At 40.4% G+C, this 19,979-nt stretch overlaps 2 gene segments (V, D, J or C); both read left to right on the forward strand.

The window, feature by feature from the left end:
* LOC117069611 overlaps positions 1-19,979 on the forward strand; it is a 314,331-nt gene that overhangs the window by 240,694 nt on the left and 53,658 nt on the right.
* Positions 7,675-10,373, forward strand: LOC117069729. The segment is given in 3 exon segments: positions 7,675-7,832; positions 7,936-8,252; positions 10,362-10,373. Coding segments are annotated over 3 exon segments (477 nt in total).

Here is a 19,979-nt window from a genome sequence, read left to right on the forward strand (position 1 = left end):
TCCTTCTAGTCCAGGATAATTGTCTCAAAACAGCTGATGTAACCCTCCTCTTTTTTCCTTAATTCTTTATCTTCCTTTACCAACCTGAATGCACCCATACATATTACCATTGCAATGCACATCCTAGAATAAATATTATCACATTTTAGAGTCTCTTTCAGTCTGTTATTCAGGGTTGACAAGACTACAGGTGGACATGCCACATTTCTGTGAGACGTAGAGGATGACAGATTTTGGAGATGGTTGGGAATATCCAATGTCCAGAAGATCATCCATCAGTAAGTGCAGGCTGGAAGTCCCAGAGAGAGGTGAAGCTGCCGAATTACCATGGAATTTAATTTTATCCAGTTCTGCTCTGATGGAATCAGGCCCACTCATTTTATCATTGACAATGTACCTAACCTAGAGTCAACTGCTGACAATTTTCTAACATATATTAAGTAAAATCAGAAATATATATATGCGACCATTTCTGGAAAATTTTTATATTTTTAGTGGAGACGGGGTTTCACCATATTGGTCAGGCTGGTCTCAAACTCCTGACCTCAGATGTTCCACCCAACTCAGCCTTTCAGAGTGCTGGGATTACAGGTGTGAGCAACCACGCCCAGCTAACACCACATATATTAATTTTGGATTGAATAACTACAAAGTCTACACTAACCAAGTGTACCATAAAACTTTCCATTACCCAGAGGGAAGAATCTATGTTCGTAATTTTTTAAGGTGTAAAACTGACCATTTTACAATCAGACGATTATGATTTTGCTAATGAGTTGTAGAAGTTGCATGTATATTGTGGATATTAACACTTTTTCAGATTCATGACTTGAAATTATATTCTCCCATTCTGTCTGTTGGAATTTTTTCCACGCTTTGCCAGCATCTTTTTGTTGTGATGTAGTTTCACTTGTTCAATTCTGCTTTTGTTGTCTGTGACTTTAATTTGAAATACAGGAAATCATTTTAATATTATTTTCTGGGTAGGGGAAATTTTACAATTGCAAGGCATACATTTAACTATGTATCCCATTTAGAGTTGATTTTTTGTGTTTATCATAAACTAAAATTCTTAATTCTTTGCATGTGTAGATCCAGTTTTTCTAACAACCTCTTAGGGAGAAGAGCTCTTTCTATATATTATTGCCAATACAATCCTATTTTTATTTATGTATCAAAATGTGCATATCTCTAAATTTCAACATGTTGTTCAGAACTTGTGCATGCCACAACTGTGTTTATCAGTGCACTCTTGGCGTGGTGAAGCCCTCACAGACCCTCTCCCTCACCTGTGCTGTCTCTGCATTTCCCATCACAACCAGTGCTTCCTGCTGGAGCGGGATCCATCAGCCCCCCAGGGAAGGGACTGGAGCGAATCAGGTGCACAGGTCATGAGGGGAGTGCACATTCCAACCCACTCCTCAAAGTCCAGTCACCATCTCCAGATCCACATCCAAATAAACAGTTTCTCCTACAGCTGAGCTAACTGAGCAACGAGTACACAACCATGATTTTTATAGAAAAGTCACAGCGAGGGAAAGACATTGTGAGCCCAGAGACAAACCTCCCTGCTGGGAAGCTCAGGAGCAGCACGAGGCGCTGAGGACACCAGGGGGCGCTCAGGACACATCAAGGCAGGTGGAAGAGGGAAAAGGTGCAGGAGATGGGGTTTGGCATCACCATCATATTCCAACACTGGACACTCGCCACTATGTTTATTCTCATGTACGTGATTCTCCGTATTATTAGAAAATGGCATTTATATAAATATATAACCATATGTAGGTGCATCAAGTCGTCCTCTCCATCTTATGTGGACCTTTTCCTAAAAGAATCTGAGTCCCTGTTCGAGCACCTCATAAGTTCTAGTCAATTATGTAGGATCTCTTTCTCTTCTTTCTCTCTTCTTTCCTCCTCTCTCACTCACAAACTCACTCTCACACAGACTTCTACAACTTCAGTCACGTGATGTGTTGAAGACAATTGGTTAAAGGGCAACTTTTCCAGTTTAGCTCCTGTTCATATTGCTGTAAGAATAAGAACGTTGTTTCTCAGCTGCGTAATTCTCTACGATGAGTATCAGGTTTTATATAATACCCAGACACCGAAATCAATCCAAATATCAATCAGCAGCTTAATCAGTAAACAAATTGTGGTAAATTCATTCACTGGAGAAACACCCACTGTGCAATAAGGTACAGCTGGATACGCTCAACAGCGAGGGTGAGTTCACAAGTACGTGTGATGAGTAAAATAAGACAAATGAATAAAAGTACATACATACAAGTCCTCTTTTATAAATTCTATAAAATGAAAAGTAATCTAAAGTTACATAAAGAAAACTAGTAGCTGACTCTAGACATGGTGTGAGAAGGGAAGGTGTACGACCCAGAAATTATAGGAAAACGAGGAAATTTTGAGCATAGTTGATTTTTTCTATGTTGAGAAAAGTAATGGTTATGTCACTATTTGTCAAATTGTACACATCACGGGATGGGTATTATTTGTTAATTTCACCTCATTAAAATATTACAAATTGAAACACATATACTTTGGTAGAAAATGAGGTAGACAGAGATGAATCAAATATATGATAAATAAAAAAAGAAAATCAAAGAATGTTGGCTTAAGGACTTCACTCATAAACTGAAGAAATTTAAAATTTGTCAACACAGAATTAAAGATTTAGTCAAATACATATATGAAATCAAAAACTCCTGAATATACACATGAATAAACCCTAAGCCTAACTCTATCTTTAGGGAAACACTAGAATATAACAAAATAATGTCATGATTTCATTATGTAACAGCGGTTAATCAAACCACACCAGGCATGTCCAGCTGTGTCCTGGGGTTGGTTCAGGGAACAGGTGTGTCCTGGGGTTAGGAGCTATGTATGGCACCAAGCTCACAGCATTTGTTCTAATTGACACCATAAAAAGACCAAGAGATCTCAACTAAACTGTAGTGTGGATGTCACATCTGTGGGTGCCGCACACTCCCCCATGTAGAGCTGGTATCGCAGGAATGTCCAGAATGGCTTGATCGAGCAAGAAAGGAGACTGGCTCAGGGTTGCTCTAGTGGTTTGGTGGTGGAGGCAGAGTGAGGGTTCTCACTCACAGAAAGGAATTTGTGGGGTTTCAACCTTCAGATGGCATCAAATGAGGGAGTTCCTGTGATTCCTAACAAGATGCACCTTGTGTTGGAAAGAAAGGAGGTGATGGAGGAATGAGCATTAAGTTATCAACAGTCAGACACCAAAACAATAGTCTGACGACTTATTCTATGTAGCAACTATAAAAATCGTGAATAAAAAGAAAAGATCAGTGTCCAATATGGGTGGATAACAACCAAGTCTACAAAAAAATGTGAAGTCTGCTTATAAGAATAAGCAAATAATTATGAAAAGTAGGACTGAAATGAGGAGAAAGGGGTGAAAGGCATGGGGCAGGGGATTAGACATGAGTCCTGTTCCAATGTCTTGTGTGGAATCATTTCACTATCTAAGATCATGCGCTTATTCTGAATATCTTAGGTCTGCTCCAAAACATCACAAGCACCAGAGGATTCCTGAGGATATTTATTTTAATATCTTCTATTTGAGTAGCCTTACAATTGTGTAAAATTCTTAGTTATTATTATTATAATTAGAGAATAGGGTGTCACTCTGTCACACAGGTTGGAGTGCAGTGGCACAATCATAGCTCACCATAACCTTGAACTCCTGGCTCACATAATCCTTCTGCCTCAACCTCCAGAGTAGCTAGGACTAGGTGGATGCACCATCTCACACAGCTGATTTTTTTTTAATCTTTCATTGAAATGGGGTCTCTCTATGTTGCCCAGGCTGGTCTCAAACACATGGTCTCATATGATTCCCCTGGTTTTCCTTCTCAAACTGCTGGAATTATAGGCATGAGTCACCATATCTGGACTGAACTGATTCTTTAGTTGCAAAATATCAACCCAAGAACTGACTCCCTGAATTTTTTTTTTTTTCTGCAGTGTTTTGGTTAATAGCGCCTGAAAAGATTTATCCCAATATGTTCCAACAGCAGAATTTTTTCAGATGTTTCTTCCAATAGACATAATTTCTTGGTTGAAGATCGCAAAATACAGTTAAAAGATGACATGAAAAGGCAACCTTAAAATTTTGGTGGTTGGAGTGAGTATAAAAATTACTTTCAATATTGTGTAACACACACCTCCTGCAGTAGGACGAAGGTGAGCAATGAAGGTAAAATTTCTAAATGTATGAATCTTCCAGCTCCTGAGTCATAGGGCAATAATGGATGTGTCCTGAGGGCGGGACCAGAATGTCTTAGTGTCAGAGGGATAACTCTTGGCCAAGAAATTTTCCATATTTTTTAAAGTTTTTATATTTTTTTATTTAAAGATGCCATTTTTCAACATATCCAGAATATTGTTCATAGGACTGATTTCTGTATGATATGAACAACGGCAATGCCTTCTATGTTTAGATAATATTACAAACCAGGTTAACATACACTGTTTCCTGTAATGATGCACCAGAACATTATTCGAGTTTCCATATTAGTTTTTTTCTCTTTGTTCGCATTTGGTTTCACATTTATATGTCAGGTCTCTAGAATGTACGATTTTATGTAAAACTGTCGTTTCTTGATGTACATTTTGATAGGGTTTCCAGAATATTTTAAAACCTCTGCTTGCAGCACATGTTAAAATTCTGCACTGCAGTAGAACATCTGTATTTAATCCCAGTCTTTTGTTAATTGACAAGGTCTAATAAGTGCAGTAACTTCTGCTTTCTTGGATGATTTTACATCAGGTAGAGGAATATGTCGTAAATGAATGTACTAGTAATATAAATTATTAGTTAATAACCACCACTTTTATTAGGCATTAGTCATCAAGAAATAATGCTAAATCAAGGGTCTCAATGGGAATGTTACTTAAGGCATATACAAAATATTTTGTGAATCTAGACAAATTAGATATGAACACACACTTAGTATCCAGCCATGTCTCCTGTCTATCACATTATTAACCACACAGTAACTGTCTTCACTTGGGACTTGTTCTAATTTTCAAATTCATTACTTATTTATGTTAATACTTCTAAGTTATGATGTGCGACCATTTTAGCGGAGAGGGAAGAAAGACAAACTAGGCTGACTAAACAATGAGGAAAATCACAACCTGATGAAACAGGAAGCCTGAAAGTGAGTGGCTCCAGGATTGAATAATTTGACAGCTCACCTTCCCAGGCAGTTTATTTTCTCAATTTTCGACACTGATACATCCAGAAAGTCAGCTTCTACCCCCAGGGGACTCCCATCATACAGTGACATGGTGACAACATTCCCAAGAGTCACACACATATATTAAATATTGTCTGGAACTGGGGATGAGACATTTCTGCAATTCTCTGAAGGACCAGGAACACCTCAACTGACCACTTCCCCTTCCTCCATGACTAGAACTGCACCACATGCCCACATGGACCCTCATCCCTGATGGGAATAATAAGACACCATTGACGAGGTTGACTGTTTTATCATATAAATTACTAAAGACTGATATAAAGGTTTCAAAAACGAATTGAAGTCTGTCCTACTATGTCCACCAGAGACTACAGATCATCCAATGATACCTTCTTTGTCTTTTCTGTTTGACTTTGTCTCTTCACCTTGTTCTGTCCTCCAGAGAATCTCTTTCAGCTCCGTCAGGTGCATTCAAGTGTTTTATTTAACTGATAATTTCTAAATTGGTGAAAGACATTAGACTAAAGGGTCCATATTCCTAGGACCACATTCCTTGGTCCATATTCCTAGGAAGGCATAGTGACCCTCGGTCTGTGTATAACCTTGTGAGTGTTCCTGACCGTCTTCCAGATGAGATGCTGGTCTGTGTGTTCTTGCCCTTCCCCGGGGTAGAGTCCTCCTGTTTCCCCCAGGTGTTTGCTCTCGCAGCTCCAGTGTTCTCCATCGGTGTCATCACCTTGCAGATCTGCTGCCCTGCCCTGCAGACTAAGGCTCTGATTCCATAAGGAAGACATAAGAAAGGGAGCTGCTTCTCAATAGATCTTTGGTGTTACCATCTCAATTCCTGAGGCATTGAACAAGTGCACCTAGGATTCTGGTTTCAGTGACTTGCCCCTGCAGGGTAAATTCTTAGTTCTTTTGTGGGAATAAGGGAAATGGGTCTGAATACATTTCAGAAGTTTGGGCTTTTGTTATTTCCTAGACAGACACTTGGGGAAAGGAAGATTTTTGTGACTGTCCCTTTTCTTGGGGAAAGGGATTCAAGAGGATAGAATAGTTCTTGAGCATATGATCCCTTACAATTTCACACTACAACATGCTTACCACACACAATTTCAAGCAATCCTATATATATATATTTTTTTTCTCTTGTAATAGGTTATATGTCATACTCCAGACTCTGCCATAGAAATACCTAATTTCAAACCCTGTCTTTGTTACTCTCTACAAGAACTTGCTTTTCCTTAAACTCCAGATTTGTTGTTTGCTTGAAACTTTAAATATTGAAAGTATTAAACAAAATTTTCAAAATTCCATCTTCTCTGTTTATCTGTTATTGTTGATGCAGTTGTAAAAACAAGAAAAATATATTCCTTTTCTATGTACATTTCCAAGCTTAATAGCAGATCTTTAGTAAAACCTAGAAAAATAAAAACAAATATTGTTGAGCTGCTTAAAAGAAAAACAAATTATAGTAAATTTGTCTGCTAGAATACTCCCCAATATTTATAATAAAAAAGTCTGTTATGTCAAACTGTCAGGTAAAGTATCTAATTGTTTATGTTAAGTAAAGTAAGCTAAATAAATAAGAATATATACTATGTTATTTCATTTATATACATTCTGATAAATTCAAATGAGTCTGCAGCAATGTAAAGATTGGTCATTGCCAGGGAAATAGGTGGAAGAAAGAAAGGGAAAAGGATAAAGAATACAGAAAACAAAAGGAAATATTGAGAATTCTCTTGTCCACCTTGATAATGATGATGACTCCATCATGTTTATCAACTGTACAATATAAATATGCAAAAGATTATTATATGTAAACTAAAACTTATTACAAGCAAACAAATGGATACTTAGACAAGAAAGGAATGATAGAAAGATAGAACAAATGTGTAATAAATTTCAAAAATAACTAAGAATTTATCTGCCTGACTCCTAGTTCTCACCATATTTTAGGTGAATGCTAGAATGCAGCAAAAATCACATAAGTTCTCACAACAGAAATTGGGCTTCACAACCATCCTAGGCATCCCCAGCTCTGTCCTGGAGCTGGTTCAGGGAGTAAGTGGAGCCAGTGATGAGGAGCACAGGCCCAGATACCGGGGTTTACTCATCTAGACATGAGATCTTAAATACACCCTTAGCTCATTTTCCATGTGTGGTTTACTTTCATATCCATATATAGAGAAACACTATGACAAAACATAATTTACACATACATGTAAAAATAAAATAGGGTGATCAGCTCAAAGTGTTTATCAAAGCATAATTTTATAAGACAGCATATTTTCCAAATACCATCATTGTCACCAAACCTCTGCAAGGCACAGTCATCTTATCTGGGCCCTGTCCTCTCCTCAGGCGTCCCACCTCAGAGCTTCCTATATAGTAGGAGACATGCAAATAGGGTCCTCCCTCTGCTGATGAAAACCAGCCCAGCCCTGACTCTGCAGCTCTGGGAGAGGAGCCCCAGTCCTGGGATCGCCAGGAGTTTTCACTTGGTGATCAGCACTGAACACAGACCACCAACCATGGAGTTGGAGCTGAGCTGGGTTTTCCTTGTAGCTCTTTTAAAAGGTAATTCATGGAGAACTAGAGATACTGAGTGTGAGGGGACACGAGTGAGAGAAACAGTGGGTATGTGTGGCTGTTTCTAATCACGATGTCTCTGTGTTTGCAGGTGTGCAGTGTGAGGTGCAGCTGGTGGAGTCTGGGGGAGGCTTGGTCCAGCCTGGGGGTTCCCTGAGACTCTCTTGTGCAGCCTCTGGATTCACCTTCAGTAACTACTGGATGGACTGGGTCCGCCAGGCTCCAGGGAAGGGGCTAGAGTGGGTTGGCCGTATTAAAAAGACAACTGATGGTGGAACAACAGAATACGCCACATCTGTGAAAGGCAGATTCACCATCTCAAGAGACGATTCAAAGAACACACTGTACCTGCAAATGAACAGCCTGAAAACCGAGGACACGGCCGTGTATTACTGTGCTAGAGACACAGTGAGGGGAGGTCAGTGCGAGCCCAGACGCAAACCTCCCTGCAGGGGCGCGCGGGGCCACCAGGGGGCGCTCGGGACCCACTAAGGACAGGAAAGGTCCCAGGAGCAGGTGCAGGGGGAGGTTTCCTTTGTCCTCAGCTGGAAAAGTCAGGCTTGTATTTGTAGAACTCTGGAGCGTTCTAGGCTGTGATATTGTATTACTCGTATTTATTATGAATTTATTATCAATAGTATTTAATAACTATTAAAATTCTGTATATAAGTATGTTTAAGTATACACTTTCAAGAAATAAACATTCCTAATTATTTGCACTGATTCCTCTAGAGTTTTATTAACATTTGTTGACATCAGCAACTACATAACTATAGGGATATAAATCTATGGCCATAGAAATATGTACCTGCCAGGCGCGGTGGCTCGTGCCTGTAATCCCAGGTCTTTGGGAGGCCGAGGCAGATGAATTACTTGAGGTTATGAGTTCGAGACCAGGCTGGCCAACATGGCAAAAGCCCCTCTCTACTAAAAATACAAAAAGTATCCGGGTGTGGTAGCACACACCTGTAATCACAGCTACCCAGGAGGCTGAGGTAGAAGAATTGCTTGAACCCAGTAGACGGAGGTTTCAGTTAGTCGAGATTATGCCACTGTACTCCAGCCTGGGCAACAGGACAATACACCATCTCACAAAAAAAAAAGAAAAAGAAAAAGAGAGAAAGATGTGTAAATACACAGACCTATGCATATATGCTACACATTCATATTAAACATTAAAATAAAACAATTCCAAACATATATCCTGAAGAATCAAACTTAATAATGGACTAAGTGTAAATTATTAGAGTAATTCCTAATTGATTTCAGTTGTTTTTATTTGTTTACATGAATTGATTTCTAGTTGGTCATGTAAAAGTAGTATATTGATCATTTCAAAAGAGCTCAGAGTAAATTTCAAATGTCACAATAAATGATAAGATTTGAGGTGTTTAATGACAGTTATCTTAATTCTTAATTATCATAGTTATTCCATATTACATTCACAAATCATAACATTGCTTCTTACCTTGTAAATACAAACAACAATAATTTATGAATTTAAAATAAATGTTATTTTAACTTTTTAATTTATCCCAGATTATTATCTTTTCTTGTCTTCCAGATCTCTTTGGATCATCTCAAGGGCCCACCCACACCCCTGTCTCCTGAAGGCTTCTGGGAGTGGCTGAGGGATGCGCAGAAGCAGGATCCCCATGTGAGTCCACACGACCTAGAGCTCCCCTCTCCTTGGATTAGGCCATCTGCTCGGGATCACAGGGCTCTCCATTATCCTCACCTCGCTGTTGTACCAAACAAGCAACATCACACTTCACATACATTTTGTTTTAATTTTCCAAAATGACATGAAGGCAATAAATTTAACAGTAAGTTGATCAGAAGCTAATAGGTCGAGGCTTTTTTCATATGCCAGATTTCTTCTCAGGACTTTCCATGTGTTAGGTATTTTCCATTTCTTTATGAGATGAGATACTAACATATCCACATTGGAGATTCTCCTTCTAAGTAGGCTCTGGATCACTCACTCCTTTTATAGTAATCACCAGACAAGTCACATACAGAAGGAGTTGGAAAGTCTCGGGGTGAACCAAGATTGTGTGGAGCCCTGTAGTGTTTAATAATGTCATGGAGTTAAAGTCAGTGAGAAACAGCTTTAATTGTACACGGTGACTGAATTTGCACATTACTCTAGCAAAGCGTCCTTCACATGACAAATATGAAGGTCAATTATTGGATTAATATGAATGGCATCACAGTAGGAAAACTGATGTCCAAACCTTACATCCTTTAAATTAAATTCTGTCTTATACAAGGTGGGGATGGATCGACACCCAAGTGAATGTTGCTCTTCAGGGCCCGGCATTGGAAGAGCCCCTCCACGGCACAGTGAAGGCCTCTATCAATGTGGCTGCAACCATCACATTCAATGAGTTTTGTAGAATAATTGCTGAAGAAGTCAGCTGGAAGTGTCCTGAAATCTCACACCTTCTGCATAGAGAACTCCAAAATAATTGTTATGCGCTTGAAAAACACGAACATGGAATTAGCACTAATGAGTTGTGATGATGAAACAGCTCTCTTCCAAGTTGCAGGTCTATTCTTTCTCTCCTGCCAGCAAAGTCAACATGATTGCTTTCTTGTCTTCGACAAAGGAGTTACAACAGCTCCTTTTGTTTCTGAGTCACAGGCTTGTGAAGTCTCTCCCCAACAGCTGGTTTGTCAACTACAATAAAATCAATAAAATACTTCACGAAACTAAATTCAAGGGGAACAAAATCATTTTGTTTCCTTCATAATTTTTGTTTAAAGTGCTAACTACTAAAGAAAGACTACTATATTTTATAAATTTTTATTTATAATTAATTATTTTGAAGGGGAAATCAAAATAGGGCCATTACATTGTCTTAAATAACACACGTAGTGTTTTAAAGATCAAATTCCCTCCAAATGCAGAAATACATACTATGAAAGCTCCAGAGAAGAGATGCCCCCGAAGGGCCATGGCAGTCTCAGGAAAGCCTGAAATCAGTCTCTCCCCAGTTGTTAGGACAGGGCTCCAAGCATGCAAATTACCCTTCAATCTCTTGGGTAAAATTTCACTCTCATCGTGTGGGAACTGATGAATCTCTAATCAGACAAGACAGAAAATCTCTGGAGAAGGCAGAGCTGTGGTCTCAAAGAAAATGAGATGACCTGTCTTCTCCTGTGCATGTTGACAGCTACCCAAAGTGAGTGTTTCAGATGTCACACCTAGGTCTTTGAAATATTTGTGACTGCAGGTGACTGACAGAAACTGATTGTCCTTGTCCCTAGGTATCCTGTTCCAGGTGCAGTTGCAGGAGTTGGGTCCTGGACTGGTGAAGCCCTCTCAGACCCTCTCCCTCCCCTGCACTGTCTCTGGTTTCTCCATAACAGTCAGTGGTACCTACTGGCATTGGATTCAAAAGCCACTGGGAAAAGGGCTTCAGTGGCTGGGAGAAATAGGTTATTCTGGAGTCATCAAATACAACCCATCCTTCTGGAGCCACAGCAGCATCTCCTGTGACACACTGAAAAAACCGTTATTCCTCCAGCTGAGCTCTGTGACCTCGGAGGATACAGCTCTGTGTTACTGTATGAGAGGCACATTGAGGGAACATCAGTGTGAGCCCAGACACAAACCTCCCTGAAGGATAGTGGAGGACACCAGGAACACTCAGGGCACACCACGAATGCGGCCTAGACCCAGGGGAAGGTACACGTGGTGACAATTTTTAAGGTATTGATTTTTTTCAATTACTATTTAGAAAAATATATATACTTATTTTAGGGTATGCATTAATCATGTCTCCATGACACTGCTTGAGGGATAGACAAACAGATCAATGGAAGAGAATATGAGTGACTTTGGACAAGAACAGAAACTGTAAAACTTCTAAACATAGGGGACAAGCTCCAAGACAGTGGTCTGAGCAACAATTTTCTGGATATTATTGCCCAAACATAGGCAACAAAAGCAAAGATAGGCAAATGGAATTGCATCAGACTACAAACTTCTGCAGATCAAAGAAAATAATTAACAGAATGAAGAAACAATCCACAGGTTTGGCAAAAAATGTACAAAATTAGGCATCTGATAAGGGGAATATATCCAAAATATATAAGAGAGCCAGACCACTTCATAACAACAACAATAAAAATGACAACAACAAGTGACCCTATTAAAAATAACCAAAATATTTGAATATACATTTTTCAGAAGAGTAAATACAATTAGAAAACAGATACACAAAGAAGCTAAACATGACTAATAATTAGAGAAATTTAAATTTAATCCACAATTATGTATCACCTCATAGATGTTAGAATGACTATCTTCAAAGAGATGAAAAATGACAAGTATCTTTGAGGAAGATGTGAAGAAAAGAGAATTTTTGCACACTGTTAGTGAAAATGCAAATTATAAGGTAATTATAAATAACAGATAAAAGCCTTTCAAAAAATAGAAATAGATCTATGATAGTATCCAGTGATGCCACTACTGACCATGTATTTTTTAAAAAATGAAATCGGCATGTCAATGATATATCCACACATCCATATTCCTTGCAGCATTATTTACAATAGTAATAATATGGAAACATCTTAAATTCCCATCACTGAGTGAATGAATAAAGACAACAAGTGTATATACACATTGGAGTGATGTTCATCCTTTAAAAAAAAAAGGAAATTCTGCATTTGTGACAGCATGCATGAATCTAATGGACCTTAATCTAAGTGCAACAAACCAGACACAGGAATACAATAATTCCTAAGTTGACTGTAGTGTATTAAATTGTAAAATCACACAAATAGGGAGTAGAATGTTGGTTACAAGTTACTGGAGGGATGGACTGGGAAAGGGGAAGTTTTGATCAAAGTGTAAAATGTTCCAACTGGACAGAAGGAGTAAGTTATGCACAGACTAACAACAATACCGGCAAGGTATTATATAGTTCAGAATTGCTAAAAATGTAGATATTAAAGTTTTTCCCACTGAGAAATGATAAAATTTTGAGGTGTTGGACATGTTAGGTAGCTTGACTTACCCATTCCACGATGTACACCTGTAGCAAAACTACATATCATATTCCATAAACACATACAATAAATATTAGTCATTTATCATTAAATAATTTTTATATTTAAATAATTGTATTAAGAAAACGAAGAGAGCCAGGCGCGGTGGCTCACGCATGTAATCCCAGCACTTTGGGAGGGCGAGGCGGGCGGATCATAAGGTCAGGAGATCGAGACCACGGTGAAACCCCGTCTCTACTAAAAATACAAAAACCTAGCTGGGCGAGGTGGCGGGCGCCTGTAGTCCCAGCTACTCGGGAGGCTGAGGCAGGAGAATGGCGTGAACCCGGGAGGAGGAGCTTGCTGTGAGCTGAGATCCGGCCACTGCACTCCAGTCTGGGCGACAGAGCGAGACTCCGTCTCAAAAAAAAAAGAAAAGAAAAGAAAAGAAAACGAAGAGAACAGAGTACAATTGCAAGAATATAGTTTATACTTATGTGTCTTATCGTGACTTTGCAAAATAATATAGAAAGAACACTTAACATTCAATAAAAAGACAATTCAACAAAAAGTGGTTTTAAAAAACAGTTGTATCATCACAGAAGATTCAGAAATGATACATAAGCATATAAAGAGTTTCACTCTCTTAAAATTAGAATTCCATATGACGAGCAATTCCTCCTGATCTGCCTGGGTGGGAGGCACAATAAAGAACGCTAATAGTGATTTACTGAGCTTTATAGCTGTGTGTTCATCTGTGCTCGCTCAATGGAAGGAATGGAAAAGAAGAAGGAAAAAGCAAAGGACGTAAACGGGAAAAGGGAAAGGAAAGGGAAGAAAGAAGGAAGGAAGGAAGGACGGAAAAAAGGAAGGAGGGAAGGAAGGAAGGCATTGGAAGTCATTTCATTGTGTGCAGAGGCAATCCTCCGACTCTTCCACAGCCATCTCTACTCCAGTCCAATCAAAGTCCAATGAATACATTTTCTAAGCTAAAGAATTTTAAGCTTTTTAAGTATTGCTAAAAAAAAAACCACTCAGCTGTTTAAATTTTGTCAAATCACTCCCACTATTGAAGTCAGTCTAGTTTTGGGGGTCTATCAAGGCCATCAGCAAAAATAACACATGAAGATATGACATTAAGACATATGAAAACTTTCTGAAAGCTCCATAATTCAAATCCGCATTCCCATTTTTTCCAAGCCCGGATCGTCAAATACAGACCCAGAGCGAACGGGCCTTGCTCCTGGACATGGACAGAGCCCAGGACACCCGGCCACGTGGACCTGGGCATTCGGTGGCAGAGCGGCCTCTGTCCTGCAGGGGGCGACATAGGCCCTCTGAGCCCAGGGGCGGCCCAGAGGCGGCGCACAGGAAGGCGGGGAAAGGGCTTTCGACCAAAGCCGGGGGCTGCTTCTCCCTGCCAGGTGGAAATGATCGTCTTCCAACCACTGAGACCTCCTCACTCGCTTGACTTTGTGGGACAAGTGACCTCTTTGTGGCCCACGCTTGCAAAGCAGATTGAAAAGCATGGGCCTGGAGCAGAACCCAAGTGTGGGGTTGGCCACATGACGCCTCCTCGCTTTTTATTTCATCTTCTCTCACAGCCTGTCACTCGAAGGACTCTGTGAATTAAGTGGTTGTCTCATGTGAAGGACAGTTCTCCAGGTGGCCTCTAGCACCCCAGTTCTCCTTCTTCCTCAACGTAGTTCTCAAAAATAACCGTAGAATGTTCTGGAAATGCAGCATCCTGAGAGAGGGAGGAAGTGCCCGGAAAAGCCCAGGCCTTGCTTCTGTTCTTCCCAAAGGATGAACCATCTTGAGTTAGGGAGAAACTGCTAGGGACATCCCAGTCTTTGTTCTTTTCTCTTCTGGAAGCAGGATGTCCTACAGAGCTTTATCAAAGGGAGTCACTTAGTCCCTAGAGGTACACCACAGGGTGGTCTCCTGTCAGGGCCCTCGGCTGTGGCACAAGTTGGGCACAGGCTGACAAGTCTCCATCCACTGCAGGGAGATGTCTTGAGCCTTGGGAGACCAGCTCACAGCAGATCCCAGGTTTCTGCTGTCCCATGCTGCCTTTCTATAAGTAAGAATCCAATTAATATAACTTGTTGCATAAGAGTGTGTTCTCCCTTGCTGAACTCAGACACATTGGTCAATTTTTCATGGTGAGCCTGCTTTGTACCATGGCTTACAATATGCATAACTAGTCTGTCTCCCCCGTCAAATGACATTACTCCACATCAAATCTAGCTCAAGTGCCTTATATAGAACATTCTCAATTACCCTCTTCATTCATAAAATTGACTCCATTAATTTCAATTATCTATATTCTATGCTCACCTAATACGGTGTTATTCTCATGGTTTTAAACAGATTATGTTTAAATCCACTAAAATAACAATCATAAAAAATATATTTTGAAGTCAGGTAATGTGTGTCTTCACATATCTATGTATGCTTAGGATAGCTTTGGCTATTTTGGGTATTCTGTGCATATGTCTATATATAAACACATATATATGTGTATATACATTCATATATATCCATATATATGGATTTTTTTTTCTGTGGAGAATATCATTGTAGTATTCATGAGAATTGCATTGATTCTGTAGATTGCTTTGTCTGCATGGACATTTTAACATGGTTGATTCTTCCAGAACACTAACCAGGAATATTTTTCCACTTTGTTGTGTCCACTTTAATTTATTAATCAATGTTTTATACATTTTATTGTAAAGTTTCTTTTTACATTGATGATCACACATTGTATGCCTGTATAAAAACATCATATATATCTCAGAAATAGAAATATATACAACTATCATGAGGGCATAATAATAGAAATGTGTGTGTGTGTGAATACATATATAGCTAATTTATTTAAAGTCAGACACATTCTTTTTACTGCTTGGAAGGTCTTGTGCTAGACTATACAAAAAACTTGTAAAAAATCATCTTAAATAATACTAAAAACAGAATTATAAAGTCATTGAAAATATTAACTAACACTTCCCCAAAGTAAATGCATGATTGAAAAACAAAAATCTGAAAACATGTCCAATGTCAAGTCATAATTAACACTCACAATTGCCAAATAAAAGAGCAATTATGATGTATTTAAACAGGTAAGTAGGTCCTCAAAATGTGCTATACTCCTACAATTAACACTATTCAGCCATAAAAACAAAGTGGCTATTAATTCAGGAAGAACTACTTATTTTTGTTAAGTTAAAGCAGATGGGCAAAAGAGACTATGTACTGTATAATTCCATTCATGAGACCTTCAAGAAAAGGTAACGTTAAAGTGATAAAAATAGATTAGTGGTTGGCAGGACTTTTAGGGAAAGAGAATAATTTGACTTTGGAAAGCTCAGGGGATTTCGTTTATAGTAGTACAAACTGTCTGACATTGTGACGTGGCTAATTTCTTAGTATGTTTGTTCTGAATTAACATAAGTTTCAACCAATTCATGGTGATTTTATATTTTCTGCTTGCTGAAGGAGACATGTTCATTTTGTAAAACACTGCTAAGATGCAGCTGAGAGGCTGTTGAAATGGGCACTGAGCAAATTTATTAACTAAATGTACAAGAACAAATTATTTAGCAATTGGTGACTGAGTGGAGTCAGTCATTTCCTTGAGATTGGGTGTAGGGATGTTATTCTATAGCTTCACGATGTTAAGGTTGCAATGCTCCCTGGTCAGAGACCACTAATTTTTCATGAATTTACTGAAATACAGGTAGGGACAGAAGAAGGGTCTTAGTCACACTTCTGAGCTTTCCTGAACAGACAAAGGTTCCAGAAAACAAAGTTGATGTGATGTCCTCACAGGGACCACAGCCTCTCAGAGGTAACCTTGTCCTGGAGTTCCACCATGTCCTGGGAAAACAAGAACACATCTGTCTCTGATTTCTTGTTCTGCACTTCCCCTGGGAATGACTTCCTTATTGAAGTGTCTTCTGTTTAAGGAATAAAAATTCCAGTTCCTGGTGTCAGGGCCCAGATGCACCTAACGGATCCAGCCCAGGGGAAAGAATAACCTCCCAGAACATGACCTCTATTAGATGTAACTGGCTCTCAACCGGTGTACTTTCTGAATGGCCATTTTCTCAGAAGAAAATTAAAATTTTTGAGAATTTCTCATAAGGGTTCTGCTGTGTCATTCTTCGTTGTCCTTGCATGTTCAGTTATGTCTATCCAGATTCCACTTATATGTAGAGAGATTAGAGTTCTGCTTCCAGTGACAGGTCAAAGATTACCATTGAGAAAACTTTGGGACTTTGCTCAACCATGTAAAAATCTTGAAAGTCATTGCCCCCATTTTTACAAGAAACATCCACACAATCTGAACATGGGTTATTTTTTGAATTCACCAAGTGTATTAGTCCATTTTCACGTATCTGATAAGGAAATAATTGAGACTCTGCAATTTACAAAAGTAAAAGTTTTAATTGATTAACAGTTCCACCTGGCTGGGGAGGCCTCACAATCATGGTGGAAGGCAAGGAGGAGAAAGTCACATTTTACATGGGTGGCAGCAGGCAAAGAGAGCTTGTGCAGGCAATGTTCCATAATTTTGAAGCCATCAGATTTCATGAAACTATTCCAATTAAGAGAAATTGTCCAAAATGAAGGGGCTAAAAGCAAACATGCAACTCCAAATTTCAGCAAGGCAGTAAAATCTGAAAGCTCCAAAATAATCTCCCTTGATGCTTTGTTTCACATCTAGGTCATGCTGATGCACAAGGTGGGTTCCTATGGTCTTGGACAGCTCCACCCCTGTGACTTTGCAGGGTACAGCCTTCCTCCTGGCTGTTTTCACAGGCTGGCATTGAGAATCTGTGGTTTTTCCAGGTGCATGGTGCAATCTGTAAGTGAACCTACCATTCTAGGGTCTGGGGAATGGTGGCCGTCTTCTCACAGTGCCACTAGGCAGAGCCCCAGGTGGAACACTATATGGGGGCTTCAACCCCACATTTCCCTTCTGCACTCCCCTAGCAGATGTTCTCCATGAGTGCCCGACCCTGCAGCAAACTTCTACCTGGACATCCAGACATTTTAATGCATCCGCTAAAATGTAAGTGGAGGCTCCCACACCGGGATTCTTGACTTCTGTACACCCACAAGCTCAACACCAAGTGGCAGTTGCCTAGGATTCGGGCTGGAATGCTCTGAAGCCATGGCCTGAGCTATACCTTGGCCCCATTGAGTCACAGTTGGAGCAGCTAGGATGCAGGGCTACTACATGAGAAGCACAGGACTGGATGGAGGTTGGTTGCCCTCTTTAGCAGTGACTGAAATCTGGAAGGACATTCTCCATCACATCTGGGGAATGCATATAATGGTATGTGGATGTGGATGCCTCCACATCTATGCTACCATGGAGTCACCAGGCAGAGAAGCTAGCCTGTATTCAGCTCCTCCAGGATGTCTCCCCACAGAAAATGTGGCCCACTGGCTACATGAGGATAGGACACTGGGGACAGGATATCCTTTGAAACATAATGCAGGATTGGGGCCTACCCCTACAATAAAATGGCACAGTACTCATGTGTCAGCAGTGCCCTATCTATGTGCAGGAATGCCCCAGACCCTTGCTGCATGACACAGGACAGATCACCCAGGGCTGGAACCTAGGACAGTGGTGGAAGGTAGACTACATAGGGCCTTTGCCTCTATCTGAGGGCTCCTGCTGTGCTTGGACTTGTGCAGACAGTTGAACAGGCTCATGCAGGCATATCCCAGCAAGGCTGCCACCCAAAAGACCACCATAAAAATACTGGAGCAGTGAAGTGAGCCTACTGCATCTCCACCAAAATCAACAGTGACTGGGACTTACGCTTCACTAGACACAAAGTTCAGGAATGGATGGAGGCCCTGGATATCAACAGGCATTTCCATCTGCCAAACAACCCACAGCAACAGGGCTGATTGAAGAAATAGAGAAACCTCCAGCAACAGCTCCAGAAGGAGACATAGTCTCTAGCTCCGTCACCGCTCACCAGCAGCCATTCACACCCTGAATGAACATGGGCATTCCTGTTGCTCCAATGCATATACTTTTCTGATGCAAGGACATGATGCCACCATCGGGATCCAGGTTGACAATATAAGGGACAGTATATTTTGCCCTCATGTGGGAGTCAAAGTAACATGCTCTTGCCCTTGACACAGGATCTTCCTGTGTTCAGGTGAGTAGATTATTACATGGCCCTGGACATGGCAAACCAGCCTCTGATGGTTCAGTTTTTCTACTCCATGGAGGAAGGGCCTATAACAGGAGATACAGGTCACATTATTTCACACCCTACTCCTCCTCATGCTTCTAAATAAGGAGTCCTTGTCTTCCCTTATGGAAAGGATCATCTTTTCATTATGGACTCACAATGGGGGACAGTCCATTCAGTGTTGTAAACCAGGCACTGGGCCCCGCCAGGGGTGGTGCTCTCTCAGAACAATACAACTTCCTGTGCCTTGTTAAGTGGCTGTGACATGACTTGCCCTTTCTTGTGCCCACTACACATCTTACCTTCCACCCACAGAAGGAGTGCAGCAAACTTCTTCACTGACTGAGTGGTGGCAGACGGTAGCCTTTCTTAAGAACAAAATGAACAATTAGATATGTGGAGAGCAGCCTCTCTTCTCCACTGTGGACCTGCCATGGTGCATTCAAGTAGCTACAGCTAAACTGAGACTCTGGAACCTTTTCTGTACTCGGCATAACGATCTTCACCTATTTCCATTAGAAACAACTGCAGTTCATGCAATGAGTTTCCCATCAAAGAGATGAGGTGACATATTTTCCATGTAGTACAGGATCAGGTTAATGTTACCCCACTGTGAAGTGGGCTGTACATGACGGGCTAAGTTGATGAGGGCAGTGCAGATGCAGGCAGTGCTCTGTGCACCCTTATGTATTTAAAGAAGTGATAATAGCATGCCTCAAGCTAAACCCCATAATATGGGATGGCTCCCCCCCAGCAATGTAACCCACCTCTCCAAATAACCACAGATCTGTGACTGGGGTGGCAGTGTGACTCTCTCCAGATGTCAGCCCACTCCTCACTTCGGGGATGGCTGTGGGCACACCACACCCATGGCTGGCCTTATCTACCCTCTAATTGGACT

Source organism: Trachypithecus francoisi, unplaced genomic scaffold (assembly GCF_009764315.1).
Source record: "Trachypithecus francoisi isolate TF-2019V2 unplaced genomic scaffold, Tfra_2.0 Lachesis_group3, whole genome shotgun sequence".
Classification (NCBI taxonomy): Eukaryota; Metazoa; Chordata; class Mammalia; order Primates; family Cercopithecidae; genus Trachypithecus; species Trachypithecus francoisi.